Here is a 20,701-nt window from a genome sequence, read left to right as displayed (position 1 = left end):
CAGGATTCACGTTGATACTCTGGTCACTGTTACCCTCCACCTCCTGGTGCGTGTGTTTCGCTGCAGGGCAGAGAGACAAATTAAAATCCCTCAGCTTCTGCCTGTTGATTCTGATGATAACAATAAGACAATTTTAATCTGTGTTATTATTGCCACTGCTTCATTAAAATGTTTTTGACAATTATAATACTTTTATACATGAGTTTGCTGCTTTCAAGGTTTGCCTTGTTGGTTGGATGTCATCTCAGACTTTAATGATACATAAGATTTTGGCATCATGATTTTGATAGTGTTTTTCAGGGTCAGTATAATATTGAAGCCAAAAACTTTCTTGTCTTATTTTCTTTTTTTATGTAAGATTATCCAACACTAGGGCTTGCATTTATCTAACCTGTAATTTTTCCATTTCCTTTGGAATCAACTTGGCTCCATAAATGTGGCTGACGATATTTTAGGTGGAAGGTTCAATGTCAGCGTCTTTTCTGTTTTTTAATTACTGTCATAAAAATCAACAACATTTTCTTCCAAGGAGGACATTTTTTCATTTGCTGTCTGTTTGTTAGTTGGCAGGATTACACCAAAAATGCAGGACAGATTACCACGAAACGTTGTGGAAGGATGCAGTATGAGACAGCGAAAAACCCATGACAGTTTGGTTCAGATCCAGATCAGGGGCTTGGTCCAGGTTTCACTTTCATTAACATTGCAAGATACGTCATTTTGCAACATTGTCGTTGATTTCTCAAAGAATAATTCATGGATTTTGGTGACAAAAATCTGGCCTGTTTAGGTAAGTGATACCTGTGAATGTGTGCAATTTGGTGCAGATCCTAATAAAAACCAATCTGGATCAAGTGAATTAATATGTGGTGTCATATGGGAACTCCTTTGGCTGAGGTATGCATCCCAAAATATTCTCTCCTGCTTTCACACCCTGTTTCCACCTGTTCCACATTCCTTTACTCCTTTTCCATTCCTCCTTCTCTTCTACCCTCCATCTGACCCTCATTTCCTGCCTCTGCATCTCCTCTCACTCTGTCTTTACGTCCCTCCCCTTTCTCTCCTCCTCAGGATCGAGGTTCATTTTGCTGCAGGGGAGCCAGTTGGACGCCTCCGACTGGCTGAACCCTGCCCAGATCTTGTTGTACTCCCAGCAGAACGCCAGCGGGCCCTGGGTCAACGAGCTGTGTGGACGACGCCTCCTGGACCCCTGTGAGCATCAGTGTGACCAAGACACAGGTAAGCCAAGAGCGTGACAGACACACGCATCGCTTCTGCACGGTAACAGGATCTGTAACCAAAGACACCCGATGTTTAGTGGTCCCAATCCAGAGATAGAGCATAGACGTACCCATTAACATGACATGTCAATCAATCAATCACTGTAAACACAGAGCAATTCATCATCTGACTGGACTGAATTTATAGCAGTGACTTCTTCAAAGCAATTGCTAATGCTGCACTAAATCTGGTCATATGGATCTGTCTTAACAACAAGGGAATAAAAGCCCTTTCCCCCTCATTGTTTCATAACCTGCACGATTCATAACTCACACAACTGCTCATATGAAACAAACACACCAGACTGACTGACTAGGATAAGTCATGCTTTTAAAATGTCAGCAAATGCACTTTAAGTGTCAAAGGCAAAATAAAGGTTCCCCAATTCAGAAGAGTGGCCCTGTGAGTGTTACAGCATTACACACTATATTGTATGATTGGATTAAACTGATTAATTGAAAAAAACATGGAGGAAATCACAATTGCAAGGCCCCTGTGTTAGAGCTGGGGGACTTTTCACGTCCAGGATCCTTTAAAGCAGACGTTGGTGCTGTGGAGGACCTCTGTGATCTGGTTGAGTCTGTGGCACCAGAAGCTGGAGCTGGAGGAGCTGAGAATGATGATTATGAAAAAGGCAGAATGCAAATACAGGGCCTGGGTTACCATCTACAACAAGTGACACGCTCTATGAAGGTCTGAAGGGAATGAGTGTGGTCTGGTGGAGTTTCAACAGTAGTCTAAACTATTGTACCAAAACAGATAAGTACTCCAGTTTGAGCCAGAAACAATGTAAACTCCTAATGAATAGAGATTCAAGATTCAAGATTTTTATTGTCAAATGCACAACAATAATATTAAGCAGTCGCTGGCAATGAAATGCTTGAGTCTTCTAGCAATGCTCAAGTAATTACAACCCAAAAAAATAAAATAGAAATAATATAAAATAGAATATCAACATTTAAAATAGAAAATAAAATATATATATCTAAATATATATATTTACAGACGAAGAGAGAAATAAAATAAAGCAACAAGTAATGAATGTTCATCAGCAGATATTTCGAAACGGTTTGCACAAAAGGACTGGTGCTGGTACTTTAAATGTATTATATCTTTTCTCTTTAGCATGGCAATGGCAATGGTTGAGATGAAATAGTATAGGAAAATGTAACAATAGAAAAAAACGTAAAAGATGGTTGCAACTGAATAATGTCACAACTACTGATTGGCAGGTCACAGGGGAATGTGATGTGAGAATATCCAGTGAGTATAAAGAGCAGCGCCAGCCGGGGGCAAATTAACAGGAGACCCCACACTGCAGCAGGTTAATCATCTTTTTAACTAATTTGAAAGACGTTAATATAGAATTGTCAAGGACATGGTTGCTTTTATCACTGACACGTGGGCCAGCTGCACACGTGTGTGACGGCTGCATCGCTGATCTGTTGTGCCTCGCTCATGTCTGCTGGTCACACTCGGGGTGTCTCTGCTAAGGAGCTGCTACGTGATGTTTTTGGAATGACTGTGTATATAAATGTATTTCCTTAAATAAAATTAGCCTATGTATTTGATTTCATGACTATCTGGTAGGAAGCTTTGCATCTATCTTATAAAAATATAACACTTTTTAAACCAGTGCTTTTACTCTGAAACAGGAAGTCTTGCAAATATTTACGTTTGTGACATATTCAACAGGGATAAGAAAAGATAACTGTGAAACACAGAGAAAATAATCTTTAGAAGGGCAGCGTGGCTCACCTGCAGAAGACATGCCTCAGCTGACTGGCTGTTCTAACATGAAAACATGTTTGCTGAAATGAACAGATAGAAGCTCCTCGTTGCTCATGCGCCCATATCACATCCAGGGCCACATCATTTTCTGATGAATTTCTGTAACCAAACTCACACGTGGGCAAGAATTGCTTGAGTCAAGTAATTTAACATCAAGCATCGAGCATTTACACCCCCCACCACTGCAGGCACGTCCTTCCTGTGACGTGATTAACACATGGTCACAAGTGTTCTGTAAAAGCCACAACACTGATGCCCATGGATTATCTATTCCTAGTTATGGGATGTTTCCTCAAACCTCAAATGACGGGAAAAGAAGCAGGATTTATGTCAAATCAGTAAATTTGTTCAAACAAAGAAACAAATGTGTTTCAGATTAAATGCTAGTGCCAAAAAAGAAAGAATTAACCTGGGTGTGTCACCATTGATTTGTTATTTCTGTCAGTGTATGAGGATCAATGAAGAGAGCTGATGCTTGAGTCAAACTGGCTTGGTGGCAGTATTATGGAGCACCGACTTGTAAACTTGTCATGGCAGGAGGTCACTCCAGGTGTCTGCCCCTGCAGTGTCCTCAGCATCCCTCAGTATTGGCTCCTCACCAGTGACTATTGTCTGACAGCCCAGAACTCGGTGGCTGTTACTCGGCCTGTGGCAGGAAGGAGCCTTTTTTGTGTGTGTGTGTTTACAGGTGTGACTGTGACTCTGCTCAATCGAGCTGCAGGGCCAGAAATGGAAAATAGATTGCCTGCAGCACTTGACCTTGTTTTCTCCAAGGGAGCCGTGTGGAGCTGATCAATTAGCTTGCATGTCTCCACTGTCAACTTCATTTGGACTCCAGGTAAAAGCAGGGAGACGGTGTCCAACATCAATTTTGAAAAACTGAGAATTTTACGAAGCAAAAAAGTGAATAGATAAATAAATGGACTGTTAAAAGCCACTATTAAGAAAATATAATGGAATGGAATAAAACATCTGTAAATGATACTGTCAGCTTTAGTTTGCAGCTAATTCAATACAACCTGTTAGATGTGCCCTGTTTGGGATTTGAAATAAATGGAAGGATTTCCATATCTACGGCAGATAATGCCTATAAACAATTAAGAATTAAATCCATATTGAGGAAATTAAAAAAATAGTAGATTTTGAGAATAAAGTTGTAAGATTACAATAAATTCAGTGGTAATATCATGTGAATAAAGTTGTGATTTAATGAGTCATAATTTTCGCCATATAAAGAAAACAAAATAAAAAAAACTTAGAAATACCAGCAAGATGAACCCATGCTTTCCTGTGGCTCACTTCCTCTGGAACCCACATCCTCAACCACAACGTTGCATCTACACAGAAGAGGCTTCCTTTAAGTCTGTATCGTTCTTTCTTCATATCTATATCTTTACAAAGTCCTGATACTTATGATAATGTGGTGCTGATGAGTATTTTGTTATTCGAGAAACTTTTACTATAGTGAAACTTAACAAGATGCTCCATACTCTTTATTAACACAGGCGACAGGCTCCTCTTTCAATATTTCCTCTGTAATATAACCACCAGTCTAAACTCCTGACGATAGTCTCATAAAATTGACTTCTTGTAATATTGGATAATATTAGAATTTAATTAAAATAATCTCTGAACTTCTTCAATAGGACCTCTGATGTAGTTATATAGTAATATCTCCTTTTCGTGAATATCTAGACGCTTGTACAAAGTTACATGACACAAGGTAGAGAACAAAAAGACCTTCGAGCCACAAGGTAGAGCAGCGTTGTGTTGTATTATCTCACTGGGCCTGTCCTGCGCTGCCACCTCTGCCAGTTACACCTCCTCCTTCTTACACTGGGAGGGAGATATATCTTGGCTATTGATTCACGACTGAAATAGAAATATAGAAAAGGTTCTCTTCTTTTCATAAATCTATTTATCCCTCCTCGTCTGCCGCATTGCATACAGTTTGTTTTTTTTAGCATGGGGATGGTTGCTAGCACCACATTGTGGACGGATGGATGAGAAATGGGTGGAAGTGATAGATGTGAGCTCGATGGTTTGCCTGCCCTGTTGTGTTGAGGGAAAGCGTCGTGTCGATAGCTGACTGATGGTTCTGCTTGTGGCCCGACAACAGAACACTGGAGGAGTGCAGAGTAAAAGGTAAACGCCAACGTAGCAGAATATTGTTCTTTAATTTAATCTCCACTGGTCTCCGCGATCACACAACTCTCGCTTTCTCACCATTTATATCTTTGCGGTTGTTTTTAAGATTGCTTGCAAAGGCTGTCGGCTGAATACCAAAGCAAGACATTGATATAAAAAAGCAGCTGGGATGTTGAAAGCAGCTCCCTGGCTGTAATAGCAACGACTCACAACTGTAGGTTGATGGATGTGATACACGATGCGTGCAAAGACTCTGATCTGATTTAAAGTACACGGGGGGGATACATTTTGCTCCGTATTTAGGATGAGCATATTCCTGACACACTGAGAAACACAACAATTATGAAATGGGAAGAGGAAACCCTTCATATGAAACAATGTAAAATGAATGTACAGAGATTTTTTTAAAGCCACACTCGAGGCCCAGTGAGTGTCTCCACCATGAGCATCGACTGTACCTCATGTTTTATTCAAGCCACAGACCACGTTCCAATTCCAAATGATGAGAACAGTTTGCCGATAAAACAGAATTGTAGAACATTTTGTTGTTTAACAAGCTCTTCATCACTCGCTCTGCCAGTGAATACATTTCCATCCTGCCTGCCTCTGAAATTCACCATGGAGGAAGCATGAGACTGTAAAACTGAATATTTTAATAACTTCTTGTTGTTTTAATACATTAGACAAATTTTTGACAAAAACAAACGCTCGTTTTGAATCTAGTTGCACAGGGACAGCGCAGTGTTACTAGATAAGTTGTGGTGGGTGGAGGTCGGTCGTGAGGTGGATATCGCTGCACACTTTGATGCAGGAGAGCTGGATGCAAATCCCATATAACACACAAGTAAGTGGGTGTGGTCATCATTCCGATTTTTGTCAACGATTAGAATTTGTAATTTGTTTGTGAGTTTGCAGCCAAGGTGAGGAGATGACAGCTTGCCGCAACATAGGAGTCAGTGCAGCGCAGATGGGAGTGGATGACAGGGGGGAGGGGGTGTGGCAGGAGAAAAGGAGAACAAGGTAAATGTGACATCAAGGGTTGACAGGCGTGACACGGTTACTCTGGGTCCCTGATTTGATCTGTGCCGACTCAGGCCTGTGACATAACCCTTGAGGTATACTGCTACCTGACTGCTGACCCTTCAATATGAAGCGTATTCATGTTTTTCTAGTGTTAACATTTAGGCATTTAAAAGGTAGGTTAGGTTTTTCTCGTCTTCTGAAAAAAGGAAATAAAGTGTCTGTGGTCGTCACAGATCTGCTATAAATTCGACTAATCATTTAATTTGGTCCGTCTAGCAATACCTCTGTGGCTGTCTGAGTTGCCTGGCTACATCACATTACGTGTCACCGCTCTACCCCTCAGCCCCTACACACACCCTGCCTGTGCGCTCACTGTTCACTGAAAGGGATAGTTCACCAGAATTCTAAAGCTCTTGATATACAAACTTAACTTTGTTTGAGCAGAATACAATACAATTGAAATCACTGACGACTCCTTCAAATGAAAAAAAAACAACATAAAATGCCTCCATTCTGGTACTGTGGTGTCATCCAAGTGTCCATGAGTCCTGACATTCAAATTATTTACTCGACATGATTTCAGTCTAAATGTCCACTGTTATCATTGGACAGGGTTTTTTTTACGTTTGAAGAAGAGTTCCCCATTTACTTAAATTGTATTGGATTTGGCTGCAACGCTGTTTAAATATCACGGGGCAAAAGTGATGCTGTATTAAAAGTACAAATGAAACTGGAACAAAGGGCCCCTGAGGATATCCCTTTCAGTGTCCATCACAAAGTAATAGTTTGAATCCAAGAAACTTGATGTACTGTCAGTAACGATGACGTTTTGGTATGAATGATGTGCAACATATGGCCTCCTGAATGGGCTTTGAGATGTATGATATTTTATATATAGTAACTGATTGTTGGTGTTGTGGTGAGGTTTACCCTAACCTGTATTAGTATTTGAGTGATGACTCTATAAAGTGATGTGACATTTCTAGCAATCCGGTGTCAGGTCATCTAATTAAGGCCTTTCAGTCTATATCTGTTCAGAGAGCAATATCCCTTCATGTCTGAATAATGTACTGTGTACAACCCTAATGGAGATGAAAACAAGATGGACACAATTAATAAATTTAGTTGTACCCAGTTTCTTGGAAAGTCTGTGGCAGTGCGTCACTACAGTTACGAGTGCAGGAAGGAATTCTCACATTTAAAGTGGAGAAACTGTCTTCCTTGTTTTACATCTATTATTCAGCAAGCCCCACTCTCCCCAGGGCAATACAGAGTTCTGAGACCTTTCAATGAATCCAAAAGCTGGATCAGTGTGTGTGACTCATGCCTGCCTTTGTTGGAGTCGTTTTCTGAGACTCGCCCACACACCCAAACACAAGCTCTGTCCACTATTTAAAATAAAATGATATATGGACCAGCAGCACTGACAGAGAGGCTTCAGTAATTGTATTGTATTTTTCATAGGATGCATTTGTAATGAATCCCTCATGCATATGTGTGTGTCAGTGTGACAATGTGCCACTAGAGAGAGTAAAAGTGTGTGTGTGCTTGTGTGTGTGTGTTGCAAGGAGATTGCAGAGGGGCTATAGATAGCTTGAATCCAATGGTGGAGGAGATACTGATGAAAACTGAGATGGGCTGCGACAATATCTGCGCTACTCCTGCAAAATATCAAAAAAAGATTGAAGCTGCTGTAACGAGCGGCGCTCCCCTTCCTGCAGGAGCCCTAATCCTGGACCATTTGGGTTCTGAGGTTTGTGGACTGTTTTTCTCACCTTCATTCCTCCACTCTGTCTGCTCTGCGTGCGTGTGTGTGTGTGTGTGACTCAAAGAGACATGTTGGGCCTCTGGAGAGACACGTTCCCATATCATAACATACTGGCTTCCTTAATGTGACTGCCTAATGGATCGGTGTGCAGATTTCTGCTCGTTGAAGCAAAGAGTTTTCAGCACAAGTTGCACATTCACAATAACACACCATGCTGCTTTGTCGATGCCCAAGAGATCACGTGGCTATTTAAGACTCCATACGTTTTCGAAATCCGGTTGCCCTAAATATAGTACTGTCACGTGTTTTAAAAGGTGAAGAATAGCAGAGTGGGAGATGAGGGAAATAAAGTGCGAAACTGTATCGTTGCCTGTTTACTGAGCTCTTGGAATGTAACACCTTCTTAGTGTAAAACAAGTTTGAGTTCAGTGCTGTGGCCTCAGACACACTAATGATAAGAAGATGAAGGATTGTTCAGCGACTTTGTAACAAATCCAAATGAAAACTCTGCAGCTCCTGTCGTCTCATTGCTGCGCCAACATTAGTTCTTCTCATTCTCTGGACACAATCCAGGCTGTCATTCAAAATGTAAAACCCGCTTTCAGATGACAAATATTTCTGATCTTTCGCTTGCACGCTAAACAAAGCAGAAAAGTAGCAATTATGTTCAGAAGGTACTCTATATGCCAATGGGACTGCTGCCAAGGAGAGTGTTGGAGCGGCATCCAGGTGATAGTCAAGAGTGTATGAGGAGGCGGCGTTCACTTCCTGAGAGTAGATGGACTAAATAAACCTGAGTAAAAAGACAATAATAAAAGCTGTCATTCATCAGTTTCCTACAACAATTTGTATAGAATATATATTTTTTCTTTTCTTTGTCAGTCTGTTATTTAGCAAGATTACAGAAACTATTGGTTGGCTTACCATGGCGTTTGGTGGATAGAAGCAGCATGGTTAAGGAAAGAACCCATACAAATAAAACAAATGGGCAGATCCAAGGATTCTCTTTCTCTTCACCCTTTCCCACGAAATGAATTCAGTCGCTGGTAAACTCCGAGTGACGGTTAAACAGACTAAAGAGGGAAAGACAAGAGAGAGAGAGAGAGAACTGCAATGCATTTCAAAGGTACAAGCACAACCGCAGCTTAGTATGAGGTCTAACTGCATGTAAACACTTCACGGGGGGTGGCTAGGCCGTGATCACATCAAATAGTGCAGCAAATTGTATTATCATTCATATACAATTTCTTTGGTCGCTTCTGAGACTGTGGCAGGACCAATCTCAAAATGGCGGGTTAATGGGAAACTGTGCTTTGACATGGGCTTGGATCAGACTTGGCAGAAAAACTGAATTAACTGCACTCCGACAAGTTGAGCTCCTCCTAGAAGACGTTTGAAAAATGATCTTTATAAAGTTATTTTACAGGTTCAGTGAGCCAGACCAAAAAACACGTCACAGAATTGGCTAATAGATTACACTTATTTGCCACAAGTGCATTTGATGAGCTCCTTCTGTTTTGTCTCACTATGAGCTATATGCTCTTAAATGAGATAAGTTGACTTTCACTTGAGTTTGGACTATCTCTCTTTCCTGAACTATCTGAGCCTTGTATCTTTTTTTAAATTCTGGCCTAAATGTCAGCATCAGTCTTAAAACAAAGCACTTTTCTTTCTGATTCTCCTTGAAAAAAATGAAGCCCCTAAATTTCTTTCTGCATTGTTCAGTCAAAAAGCAAAGGAAATGGATGCTGAATATGTATAGACCTGTACAGATGGATATGCAGTGTTTCAGAGGGATTACTTATTGGCACAATGTGTTCACATTTCCTTCATCTTGAGTAGGATTCAGTTTTTTTCCTCGTCTCTCACTCAAAGACTCTTTGAGTTTGAGCTTAACTGGACCCGGTCTTGGAACTGCTGTAGGATTAACTCAAGAGCACACAGCGATGCTCTTGAATTTATTATAACTACGCTTTTGAATATAAATAGACTCAAAAGCCCAAAAAGCTTGAGTCATTTCCCTCTGTGAATATGTGAGTATGATATACTGTAGCCTGGCAGGTATTGACGGTTGACCTTTTCCATTACCACTGGTGACTATAGCCTTGGGGCCGTGCCCTTCACTTCCCTCCCATTGAGCATGAGCAGAGCATGTTGTACATGTTTCTCCTGAGTAACCCTCTAAACCAAAGGTGAGACCCCATCAATCATGCTGAACAAAGTCAAGGCCGACATTTCTCCTGGGAGCTGACAGCCGAACAAAAAGCTGATGCTTCACTGTTCTTTGCTAAGAGGCTTCACTTATCAAGAGCATGCCAGCAGAGCGTATGGAACAAATCCAAATCCCTCCACCACTCACACTGGTAGATTTTAGAGGGATTATTTCAGTTTGTCAAACAGATATTAGTAGATAAGCAGACATCTTCAGTAATCAATCCTCTGTTAAACTCATAGGATCCTGAACCAAGGGTCTAAAAACAGTTTCAACTGACCAAAGTCCTCCAGTCGCTGTGCAGTACACATGAGCCCTGCAGCCTGTGTGATCCTGTTAACACTTCCCCCATAATGTCGGATTTTCGGACATTGCTGTGCCAGCCAGGCTTTACTATACTAAATAATAACATTGTTAAGTGTATATTTATTAGACTAATCAATGATTCAATCACTTCGCATCACTACTTAGGTCGGGGGTTATTCAGTCACTGCAACCAGTCAAACTACTGTGGAAAGAAACAAACATAAACTGAGTCAATTAAATCTACACATTTAAAGTAATGATTAAAAGTTAAGTCCAGTATTGACTTTCAGGATGTCTGGCAGCCTTTTCCCATCGTGCATAAAGTTGGAAACTACTAACAAAGTTCTTTTAGATTTCTTTTATTGGCCAAGTATATCTTCACATATAGAAAATTTACTTGGTTAGGTGGGTGCAAAGAATATAAAACAACAATATATACTAGTAGACAAAGTATTAACTGAAAAATTGGCAAAAGAGCAAATATTCACAACGGGCAGAAACAATATTAAAAATAAAGGAGACTAATGTTTTATGAAATAGAAAAATAAGTTAAGCTGGACAATGGGTAATACTCTGGAAGTGGTAGAAAGAAACCAGGCTTTGTCCAGTCCTCCAAACCAACACACACAGACATACTGCACGCTGTAGTTGCTTGTGTCTGTCTCTGGATCCTCGAGGCAGTACGCCGAACATAGCTGTCACCAACGATCCACACTGTGACGATGGGAGCAAAACAAATGAGTGTAATAAAGGCTTTAGGTAATGAAAAATATAAAGTTCACTGAAAAAGGCCACTTTCTATCAGACAGTCTGTCATGTAACATCTACTGTATGAAAAAGAACGAGAAAGCAACCCATGGCGGAGTTTTTACATAATACTGGAAACTGTATGTGATGGCATCTGTGTAAAGTAGCTCAGACTGGTACTAATAGTTTATGTTGGATGCAGCAAATGGAAGCATCACAGGTAGCCATGACCTCAACATGTGGATGTACTGAAAGAAATTAACATCTTGTGAGAAATAGAAGTACTGTACCTGTCTATCTGAGCAGTCATAGTCAAGGTAATCTCTTGCACAGCACAACAGCAGTACACGTAATCCCTAGTGGAGATATCTATCAGTATCATAAATATCCTTACAATTTACACCAGCAGTGTCAACGACTACAAAAGGTTTAGTACTAAGTATGGCTAGGCTAGCCAGCATCTAACCATTGATGGGGAAAACACTAAATAGCTACACACTAGTTAGCGTATAGATTGTTTTTGCCCAGATTAGGTGTACATCCCATATACTTACCACATGGAATGGTGGCACTTATGAGGCCTAGTCCCGATCTCCAGATCAGGGTCGCAAGTAAGACATAGCAACACTGCATGCAACAAAAGGAGTCCCAAATTTGTTTTGTGCTATTTGGGCAATAGCCGGCTAGCAATGTAGAGTAGAGTAGCCCAGCTTCTTACCTCAGTGTGTTTGCCTACGGTGGGCGTGTGTGCAGTCAGGCTTCATTTTACCCACTTCATCCCCACCTTTGCTCCACATCCTTGTCCGATTTTGATCTAGAAGTTAGGAAGAGTAAGGCAGTGCCAAGGTGCCGATGGCCAAACAGCCCACAGTGATCGTCACAACCTACCTATGGGTGACATCTATATCTTTATACACAGCTGATGTCTCAGCATGAACTGAAATGTGAATCTAGGAGGTTAACCAGTTGGTTGGTCTACAAATCTCGCTCACAAATTATAGTCTGAATTTTTGTGCCTACCTTTGTTTAGTTTTATCAATAAAGGTAGTACATTAAGTATCATGAATGCATTGAGGCCTATGGACCCTGTACTGGGAGTTGAACTAAGCTGTCAGCTGCTGGTATTGTAGAAATTCAAAGACACTCATGCATTGTGCTCTTATCAGGCTCATGTGTATACGCATTCATTATTGGAGTTCTTTGCTTTGCAAGTTATTTTCATGCTAATTGTGCCTCAGCTAAAAAAAACGTATTATGCAACACGAGGCCTGTCATTCCCATGACCCATTAAAAGTGCTCCTGCTGGAAAACTTTGAGCTTTTGCTGCAAAATTTTAAACAAAACTATGGGTTGGGTGGCTGAAGGAAAACCGACTACATCATTAAAACACAAGATGATAAAAAGTTCTTTATCTGCCTGAAGAGGATTGTCTTTTCGATAGCTCTCATGGAGAAAAATATAAGAAAAGGAGCAAAGGGAGTTCTCCAGTGAGAGAAATGGGGCTCAACTGTAATGAACACACGGTTGAATACATGTTTCTCTGTTTGCAGGAGATTGCCTCTGCCTGGACGGATACATGAAGGACCCAGTCCACAAGCACCTCTGCATCCGCAGTGAGTGGGGGCCCAACCAGGGGTAAGCTACTCTAATCACCTGAGGACGACAGTTAATGGCTGTTCATTATCAAGCTGAGAAGAAAGAGGGATAAATAATTCACTACAAGGAAATCCTCCAATGTATCAAGGCTATTCATTTTCTTGGACAGGTAAATGAAAAAGGGGCTTTGATAATACCGAAGCCAATTATCATGTACAAGTCATGTTTAGGTGCTCGTGAGTTAGGAGCACCTAAACTACAGATTCACAAGCAACTCATTATCTTGATGCAGTTATTTACTGTCGTCAGGGCTAATCCAATTTTTACCTGATACATTACGAAACATCAGGATTGTAAACAGTATTTAATTGAATTAAATTGAAATTAAATCAGAAATAAATCAAGCAGTTTCATTATTCCATCCAATAGTATCTTCATTTATTTATTTTAAAGACACTCCACCTCCTGTCTTAATTTGGGCTTTTTTGTTAGAAAAATGTCCAGCTTCCAAGTTCCATTATCCCATCACTGTGACATATTCAGGTGTAGCCTCCGCAGCCACAGCTTGTTTTCAATGGCTGCAAAGCTACTCCCCATGGGGTTTATTGATCTTTATGTAAAAACTGTTGGAGTGCCTCGAAAAACAAAAAATGCATCACGGCCTAACAAGCGAGTTGTTTGAATGTTAGCACGATCAATAGATTACTTTTCAGCCAATTATTTCAGACAGGTTATTGGTGTTGTATCGTGTTATTTTGATTGCCCCTATCTCTGGGTTTAAAATCACCTCTATAATGATTCCAAGTGATGACTTTATATATATTTTTGCTTTGAAAATATCTGTTTCAGACTGTGCCACAGGAAGTTGGTTCACGGTTTCTTACTAAAAAGTCCTTTACATTTGTCCAACACCACTCCCCCAGTATCAAACACTGGGTTTCCTGTATGTGCAGTTACTCTCCTCTCCATGTGACCTCTGAAAAGGTCCTGTGTTGACCAACAGGACATAGAAATACACAACATCTATCATTACAATATAAAAGCCTTACAATGTATGTTGTGATTTCCTATATATAATTAAATTACTAATTCATCATTCAAATTCAGATTTAAACAATATACATGAAATGAAATAAATACATTTTTTAAAAAGAAGATATTGCTCATAAGAAACACAGTATAAGTCTCATCTTTCCTGTGGCACACTCAAGGCTCCATATATGTGTTGTGCTATTTTAAAGCAACACTATGCAGCTTTCACAGAATAACAGCACCCTCTGCAGCCACACAAGGTGATTGAATCTTGCAGGCTCCGCTTTCTAGCGATGAGGTGGTTTTCATGTAGAAAACCATTCCCACGTCCCACTCACTGACCTCAAACACAACTGAGCAGCGGTTATCACCCATGTACCCTGGCTTCCTAAACAAGAGGAGCTGCTACAGTCACAAACACAACAACCTTTGTTTAGAATTTCATGTTTTAAGTTTTCTCACTGAATTTTTTAGAGAAGCACTTGCTTTGAATGACTTCACTTGAAGCTGAAATCAGTAAGTTCAACAAGAGAGCCTAAGTTACATATAGCGAGAACAGGCCCTATGGTCGAGGAGTGGGAATGTACTAGATCTATTTAGAGACAGATTTATGAACATGCTTTATCCTCTAAACTTACATATACATGAAGATGCATTTATTTGCATGTTCAAGTAATTGGATTAAATGAGCCCTTTACAAGTTGTATTTTCTTCGACAAAAACATACAGTGCATTTCCTTTCCTATAAAACATTTGCAAGTGCGTTTTTCACACAATTTTGCATTGTTTATGTAACATTTTCCTTTTGTGTAGTCTTTTGTTGGCCATGTACACCTCTAAACTCTAAATCTGGGCATTAGGATGAAGCCTTCCACAGCAACAAGCCCTGGGTCGCCTGCACAATGACACTCCAGCATGCAGAGCCTTTGTGCACAACATGAAAACAAACCAGGGATCCATTCATAAAAACATCCTCCACAGCATTACTTGTGGTCAAAATTCCACAGGGCGCCTTTTAAGAAATGCCAAGCATAAATACATTCCCTGCTTTGATTTTTTGTTGTACGTTTTGTGGACTGGCGCTGGGTTTTCCTACCAAAAGATGATTTCATCACACACTGCGACTGAATTTATTATGAATGGCGAGAAAAGCTCAGCCTATAAAACCACTAGCGTCTGGCTTGCAGCAGACAGATCGAGCCGTATTCTTTTTATTTTCACTCTATTACACGTCATGTTCAAAATTGTTTTTTTCAGACATCCCACTTTCCTCCTCAGACCTGTGCACCTCTGTATCTCATTTCCCTGGTGCTCTCCCTGTGTCTCTGTCACAAGCGCTCCTTGGGGCGTCTTAAATGTTTAATGACCGCAGCCTGTGGCATGGAAGCCCCCCCCCCCTGATGTTCTTTTTGCTTACAGTGGTGTAGGAGTTTGCTCAGAATGACATTGGGCCCTTGTCACTTCTCCTCCTTACACTCTCACTTTGCAGACTGTTTAGTCCCCGAGCTGCCACTCCCCATTAATCTCCATCATTCTCCCTCTCTCACTTCTGCCTCCTGGCATCTGTCTCATCCCCTCGGCGTTCCTCTCTCTCTCTCTCTCTCCCGCTCTCCGTGTCTCTCTTTTTCCCGTCGCCTGCTCGCTCCGTCACCCTCCGTCTCTTTCTCCCACTCTGTCTCACCCTGTCATCCTCCCTTATCCCCTCCCCCTGGTAAATGGATATGAGCCGAAGTCCCACTGCATGTCATCTGCCGGAGAACACATTTTTCAATCAGCATGTTTACACAGAGCACACGTCGTAATGCTGCTTGTGATTTGTGGGGGCTTTGGAAGGCGGGGATGACGCAAAGTTCGACACTGAAATATGGCTTGTGATTTCAGGAGGTTTATGTTAGGGGGATGGATACACTGAAAAATGTAACACTTCTCTTGCTTTGATTTTAAAACAATTTTATTCTCTCCCCTCTTTTTTGTCTCTTTCTCTGATCTTTTCTTTTTTCCCATGCCAGTCCCTGGCCCTACACTATCTTCCAACGCGGTTTTGATCTTGTGATGGGAGAACAACCCTCTGATCGCATTTTCAGGTGAGGGGAAACTTCACAAAACTTTGTTTCAAATGACTGCAATTTCTGAGGTGCTGCAGAACTCTTCACAGACGACTGTGTCATCAGATAAATTGTTATAATCCCAGTACACCAGCTTTGATTAGCTCTGCTCCTCGTGATTATTAGGATGCTGAGCTCTGGCTGAGCTCCGGCCTCCTGTAGCGGTGTTTCACTTAAAGGTGCTTATTATCTCTCTGGTCATATCTGTGCTCTGGTGCTCAGACTCAAGTTTTAATTGAGCTATTGCAGTTGCATGTTTAGTTGGGAGCAGCAGTTCACATTTATAAATTCCTTGTGAAAGTGTGATCACATGAAAAAAAGTCCTTTCCCAGGATTGCAATGTCTTGGACTGCTTTCAGACATGCACAGAACTCCAGATATTCTCCTGTTATTCTCCTGAGGGGATGCATGTGAGACAGCAAATGTCTGATTGGGAGAGCGAGACTCTCTAGAGTTTCTCTTGTTGAATGAGTCCATGTGAGAACACAGCAGGAGATCCTCCGCAGGACTCACCGCCAAGGAGTGGGCATGTTGATTATGGCTCAAATATGTGACCGAAACTGAAAGAAACAAATACAAATAGCTCAGTGTGAAAAAGACACAGAGCAAGATACCAAGAGAGTGTTGCATGATAAAATCCCCTGTGCCGATGTGCTGTAAACAAAATACATGTGATATCCTCAGCTGACGTTCCGTCCTCCCCCCTAAATGCTGCACCACCACTTACCTGAACTCCTGATATTCCTGTGTTGCTGTGATCACGTCTGAGCGAAGAATCTCCTGCCACGTTGTTCACATGTTAAACAAACTCTGGAGAGACTCCGGACCAATTTCTAGGAACATTCTCCGGAGTTCATGCTGGAAAACGGCTTGGCAGTGGTGCAAGTTTAAATAATAAGAACTTGTAACAACTCTATATTTAACTTCGTCAGTTCGTTAAGGAATAAAGTTGTCTCCATGAATAAATTCTTCTTCATTCAGTTTGTACTGACACTCGGTCCCAAGCCTATTCACTGAAGGCATACTTTGAAGTGACTTTAATTAATAGATTAATAATATGAAAAAGCAGTGAGTGTAAAAAAAAAAATGAGTCAGTATGAAAGGGCTCGCTCTGTGATGAACCTACAGAGAATTATCACCCGAAGCTGAACCTTTCCTCAGCTTCACAGCTTTTCAAGGTGAGTTTTAGCTCATTGTTTAGTTGTCCAGCCGACAGCTTCACTCTCACAGCTCTCATAACATCGTTTTAAGCTGCTTTTCTCAGTAAACAAGCTCTGAAAATCCTCTGTACACTACATGTACAGAATCAAACAGCCAACAAATATAGTGCGTAGCAGGTGAACCTAGAGGAGCTCTTAGCAACGGCAGACTGAGATATTTCACTAAGTCAGATCTCTGTTAAAGATTAAAAAAAAAAAAAAAAGAGATGTGGATTTTGAACGTACTTTTAAAAAGGTGGCCAGAAACACATATTCAAATAAATGCTAATGCTCCTCTTGAGCTGCTGGATGTTTACACAACTTATCTTCGCTGCCCCCAAGTGGCCAGCATATCTCCAGATCTATTTAGTAAAAGCAAAGCAGTTATATTGTCACCTCATTGAGTTGTGTTGGCTTATATCGAGCAGACAAGAGGCAGCATTAGGCTTCATTCGGAGGTGGTGGTGACCCAAGAAATCAAAATCCACTCTTTATTCTCTCATTTGGTCTCCACCAACTAAAGAGAGAAATTTTGGAATTCTGCGCCACTGTGGTCTCCAGCAATTTGCTAATTTTACCTGCTGATTGGTGCCTGAGTTTGGTAGTATCAATAGAGCCTTTGAAAGCCCATAATAGTAATCCAAAAATATTCATGATACATCAATACAGATTATTATTAGCTTGTTTAACTAGCTAGTCTTCGTTTTGTGCCTCACTGGGGGCGTCAGAGCTCTCATCTATTATCATGATCAACAGACACGTGACATCATGACAAGCTTGAAAGTTCACACCCCTAATTTAAATGTTCCATTCCCCAACTTAACACTTTTAAAAACTCATACCAGTTTGCCATCTTTAAACTTAACTTCCCCTTCTACCTTTACCTGTAATTAAAATGTTAAACACCTTGCATTGGTGTTTGTATTGCATCCATATGCCTTGGCTTGTATCTTTTCTTTCACAGCTGCACAATGAATTGTCCTATGGCGACAAGTAAAGTAGTTGATTGATTGTAGAAAGTGCTCTGACACACAGTCCTCCCTGCCAGCATGTTTTCAGGTTTCCTGCAAGAGGCCTTTTCCTTCTCATTCTGTCCAGCTGTGCAGTTTAAAATTGCTTTCTCCTCAGACTGCTCCCACCCAGCCGTCCATCCTAATTTAAACGTTACGGTCTCTTGCTTTGAACTTCACCAAACAACCCCGTAGGCTCCACACGCTGGGGAGGGGGGAAAAAAAGGGCCTTGAATGTCACCCAGCGCTCCGAGAGCCGTGCAGCCATCATCGTGTTTGCTTAAGCAGATATTACCATTAAACAACGCGGCAAATGAGGCAATTAGAAACACAGTGGTGGAGAGAGCGGGATGAAACAAAGCAGAGTCGAGGATGCCTGCAACATTCTCCTAAGGGTTGGCTTTTGAGCACACGGCGTTTGTCATTTGCACAGTATTAACTGCCAGGCGCTCCTTCGAGAACTGCGAACATGTTTTCCACTCAACAACCGTTCCCTCGTGGGATCTCTCAGTGTTTTCCACCTCCAGTGTTGCACCAAATAAGTCATATAGCAGCTCGTCCCAGTTGTCCGTTAAGCAATGCTCGTTAACTGGGTGCTAATTTGTCCCATGGCCACCCATATACGTCACACTGCATCACAGGGAATTTCTGGTCTCCTGTTGTGCACGCTCCCATAAGGAATGGTGAGTGTCTGGTGAGAGAGACGGAAGCAGCTTCCTGGAAAAAAGAAAAAATATGCAGAAATATTAACATTTAGATGGATTCTAATAACTTACGAGAATCCCAACTTTTACAGTAAGTGGGAGACCAGCAGCACTTTGATCCAGCGAAACTTGACTTTGAAACAAAGGGAGTAATTGGCTGGATGTAATTAAGTGTTCTGCTTACACAGTGGTTTAATCATTGTGTTCTTAAAAGGGACTGGTAATGCGTGCAGCCTCCATGATTCACTGCCCTTTCATTATGCTAACTTAGCATTTTCCTTACATGCAAATTGAACAATTGTGAATGAGTAAATTTGTTTAGTCTGCATAAAAATGGAATTGTTAACCATTTAAAATCAACAAGTTACTTTCCTCTGTGCTAAAAGTACGCATGCATAATGAATCAGCGCTAATAATGCATTTGATGCAAATCAGTGTGGACTGTTTAACTTAAAAGTGTAAGTATTACGTTTCATGTGCAGACTGTTTAAAGATTGATGATATTCATTGACTCACAAATAAATAATTGTTTTAAAGCCCTCGTCCCAGACATTGTTTACAGATTTATAGGCCTGTTTTGCCTCAGGGGAACCTCTTATTGGCTCTTTTCGTCAGGGTATCTCATTTGGTATGCATTGTGTCCATTAGCGCACAGCGTTCTACTGCTCAATAAAGAGTTATGCAAAAAGGATAAGTTTGCTGAAAGCTAAAATAGATAACCCCCAACCAGCTTGATGCTTATTCAGAGTCACTGATGCAGTGGAAACATTCATGTTCGAAAAGTAGCCAGCGTGACGGGACTTGGTGGATGCTTTCTCACGCTATGAAGACCAGACACCGATGTGGTGTTGACTTCACTTATTTAACACGTGAAGTTTGTGTAGAACTTGTCTCTGGGTCCTGGGGCTCTCTTTAGTTTGAGTACAGAAACCCTGATGATGTCATAAAGTACATATTGACTTTGGTTTGAGACTTCACATTTTGAGCAGAAACCCTGCATCATTAACACATGATGCATTCAAGAGGAGAGAAAGACCCTGCAGTTCCCTGGCTCTGCTGAGATATTTAGCGTATTTCAGCTCCTTGTCTTTATTATAAAAGTCTGTGCCTGTTGGTTCCGCTGTCTTTAGCAAAAATGCTTTTACCATCCCATCCACCAGGCATTTAACATTGGAAAAAAAAAAAATTGTGACCAGGCGTGAAGAATTCAGCAGCTAAAGAGAAAGTGGAGTAGTCTGAGAAGAATATTAGCTTTGTTAGGCATAGACGGGAATGCTAACAAAAGCTGGTTGTACATTTTTCATTGTTTGTTAACAAACACGATTCATCTAAATATTTCAATCAAAAAATGTCGCTCTGCAATAAATCAGTACGAATGAGAATTATTAATCGAATTCTATTGTGTGGACATGTAGTCGTTCAAACTTCATCTCACCTTTGTCTGGGTCGCTTATCAATAAGAAGGATTTAGTTTTTTTGGGAAGAAATCAAGTTCAAATTTTATTCTGTTCTGCAATTTTAATATGAACGTTTTTTTGTCTCTCGTTTCCACTTGCATTCCACTGACTTGACCATGGTTTTTGAAAAGCATAAACCTGTAAACCTTCTCGTCTCATGCACCCTTGTTGTCCTGGGCAGGTTCACATACACCTTAGGAGAGGGAATGTGGCTGCCATTGAGTAAAAGCTTCGTCATCCCCCCTGCCGAGCTTGCCATCAACCCCTCAGCAAAGTGCAAGACGGACATGACGGTCATGGAGGACGCGGTGGACGTACGGTG

At 41.0% G+C, this 20,701-nt stretch overlaps 1 protein-coding gene across 1 annotated transcript in view; it reads left to right on the top strand.

Moving 5' to 3' along the window:
* astn1 (astrotactin 1) overlaps positions 1 to 20,701 on the top strand; it is a 421,252-nt gene that overhangs the window by 142,605 nt on the left and 257,946 nt on the right. Inside the window, exons 8-11 of the mRNA XM_053438754.1 lie at positions 1,072 to 1,239; positions 12,827 to 12,911; positions 15,914 to 15,988; positions 20,561 to 20,698. Coding sequence (XP_053294729.1) covers positions 1,072 to 1,239; positions 12,827 to 12,911; positions 15,914 to 15,988; positions 20,561 to 20,698 — 466 coding nt within the window. The remainder of the gene's footprint in view (positions 1 to 1,071; positions 1,240 to 12,826; positions 12,912 to 15,913; positions 15,989 to 20,560; positions 20,699 to 20,701) is intronic.

Source organism: Pleuronectes platessa, chromosome 13, assembly GCF_947347685.1.
Source record: "Pleuronectes platessa chromosome 13, fPlePla1.1, whole genome shotgun sequence".
In the NCBI taxonomy this organism is placed as follows: domain Eukaryota; kingdom Metazoa; phylum Chordata; class Actinopteri; order Pleuronectiformes; family Pleuronectidae; genus Pleuronectes; species Pleuronectes platessa.
This window is presented reverse-complemented; position numbering and strand designations above follow the sequence as displayed.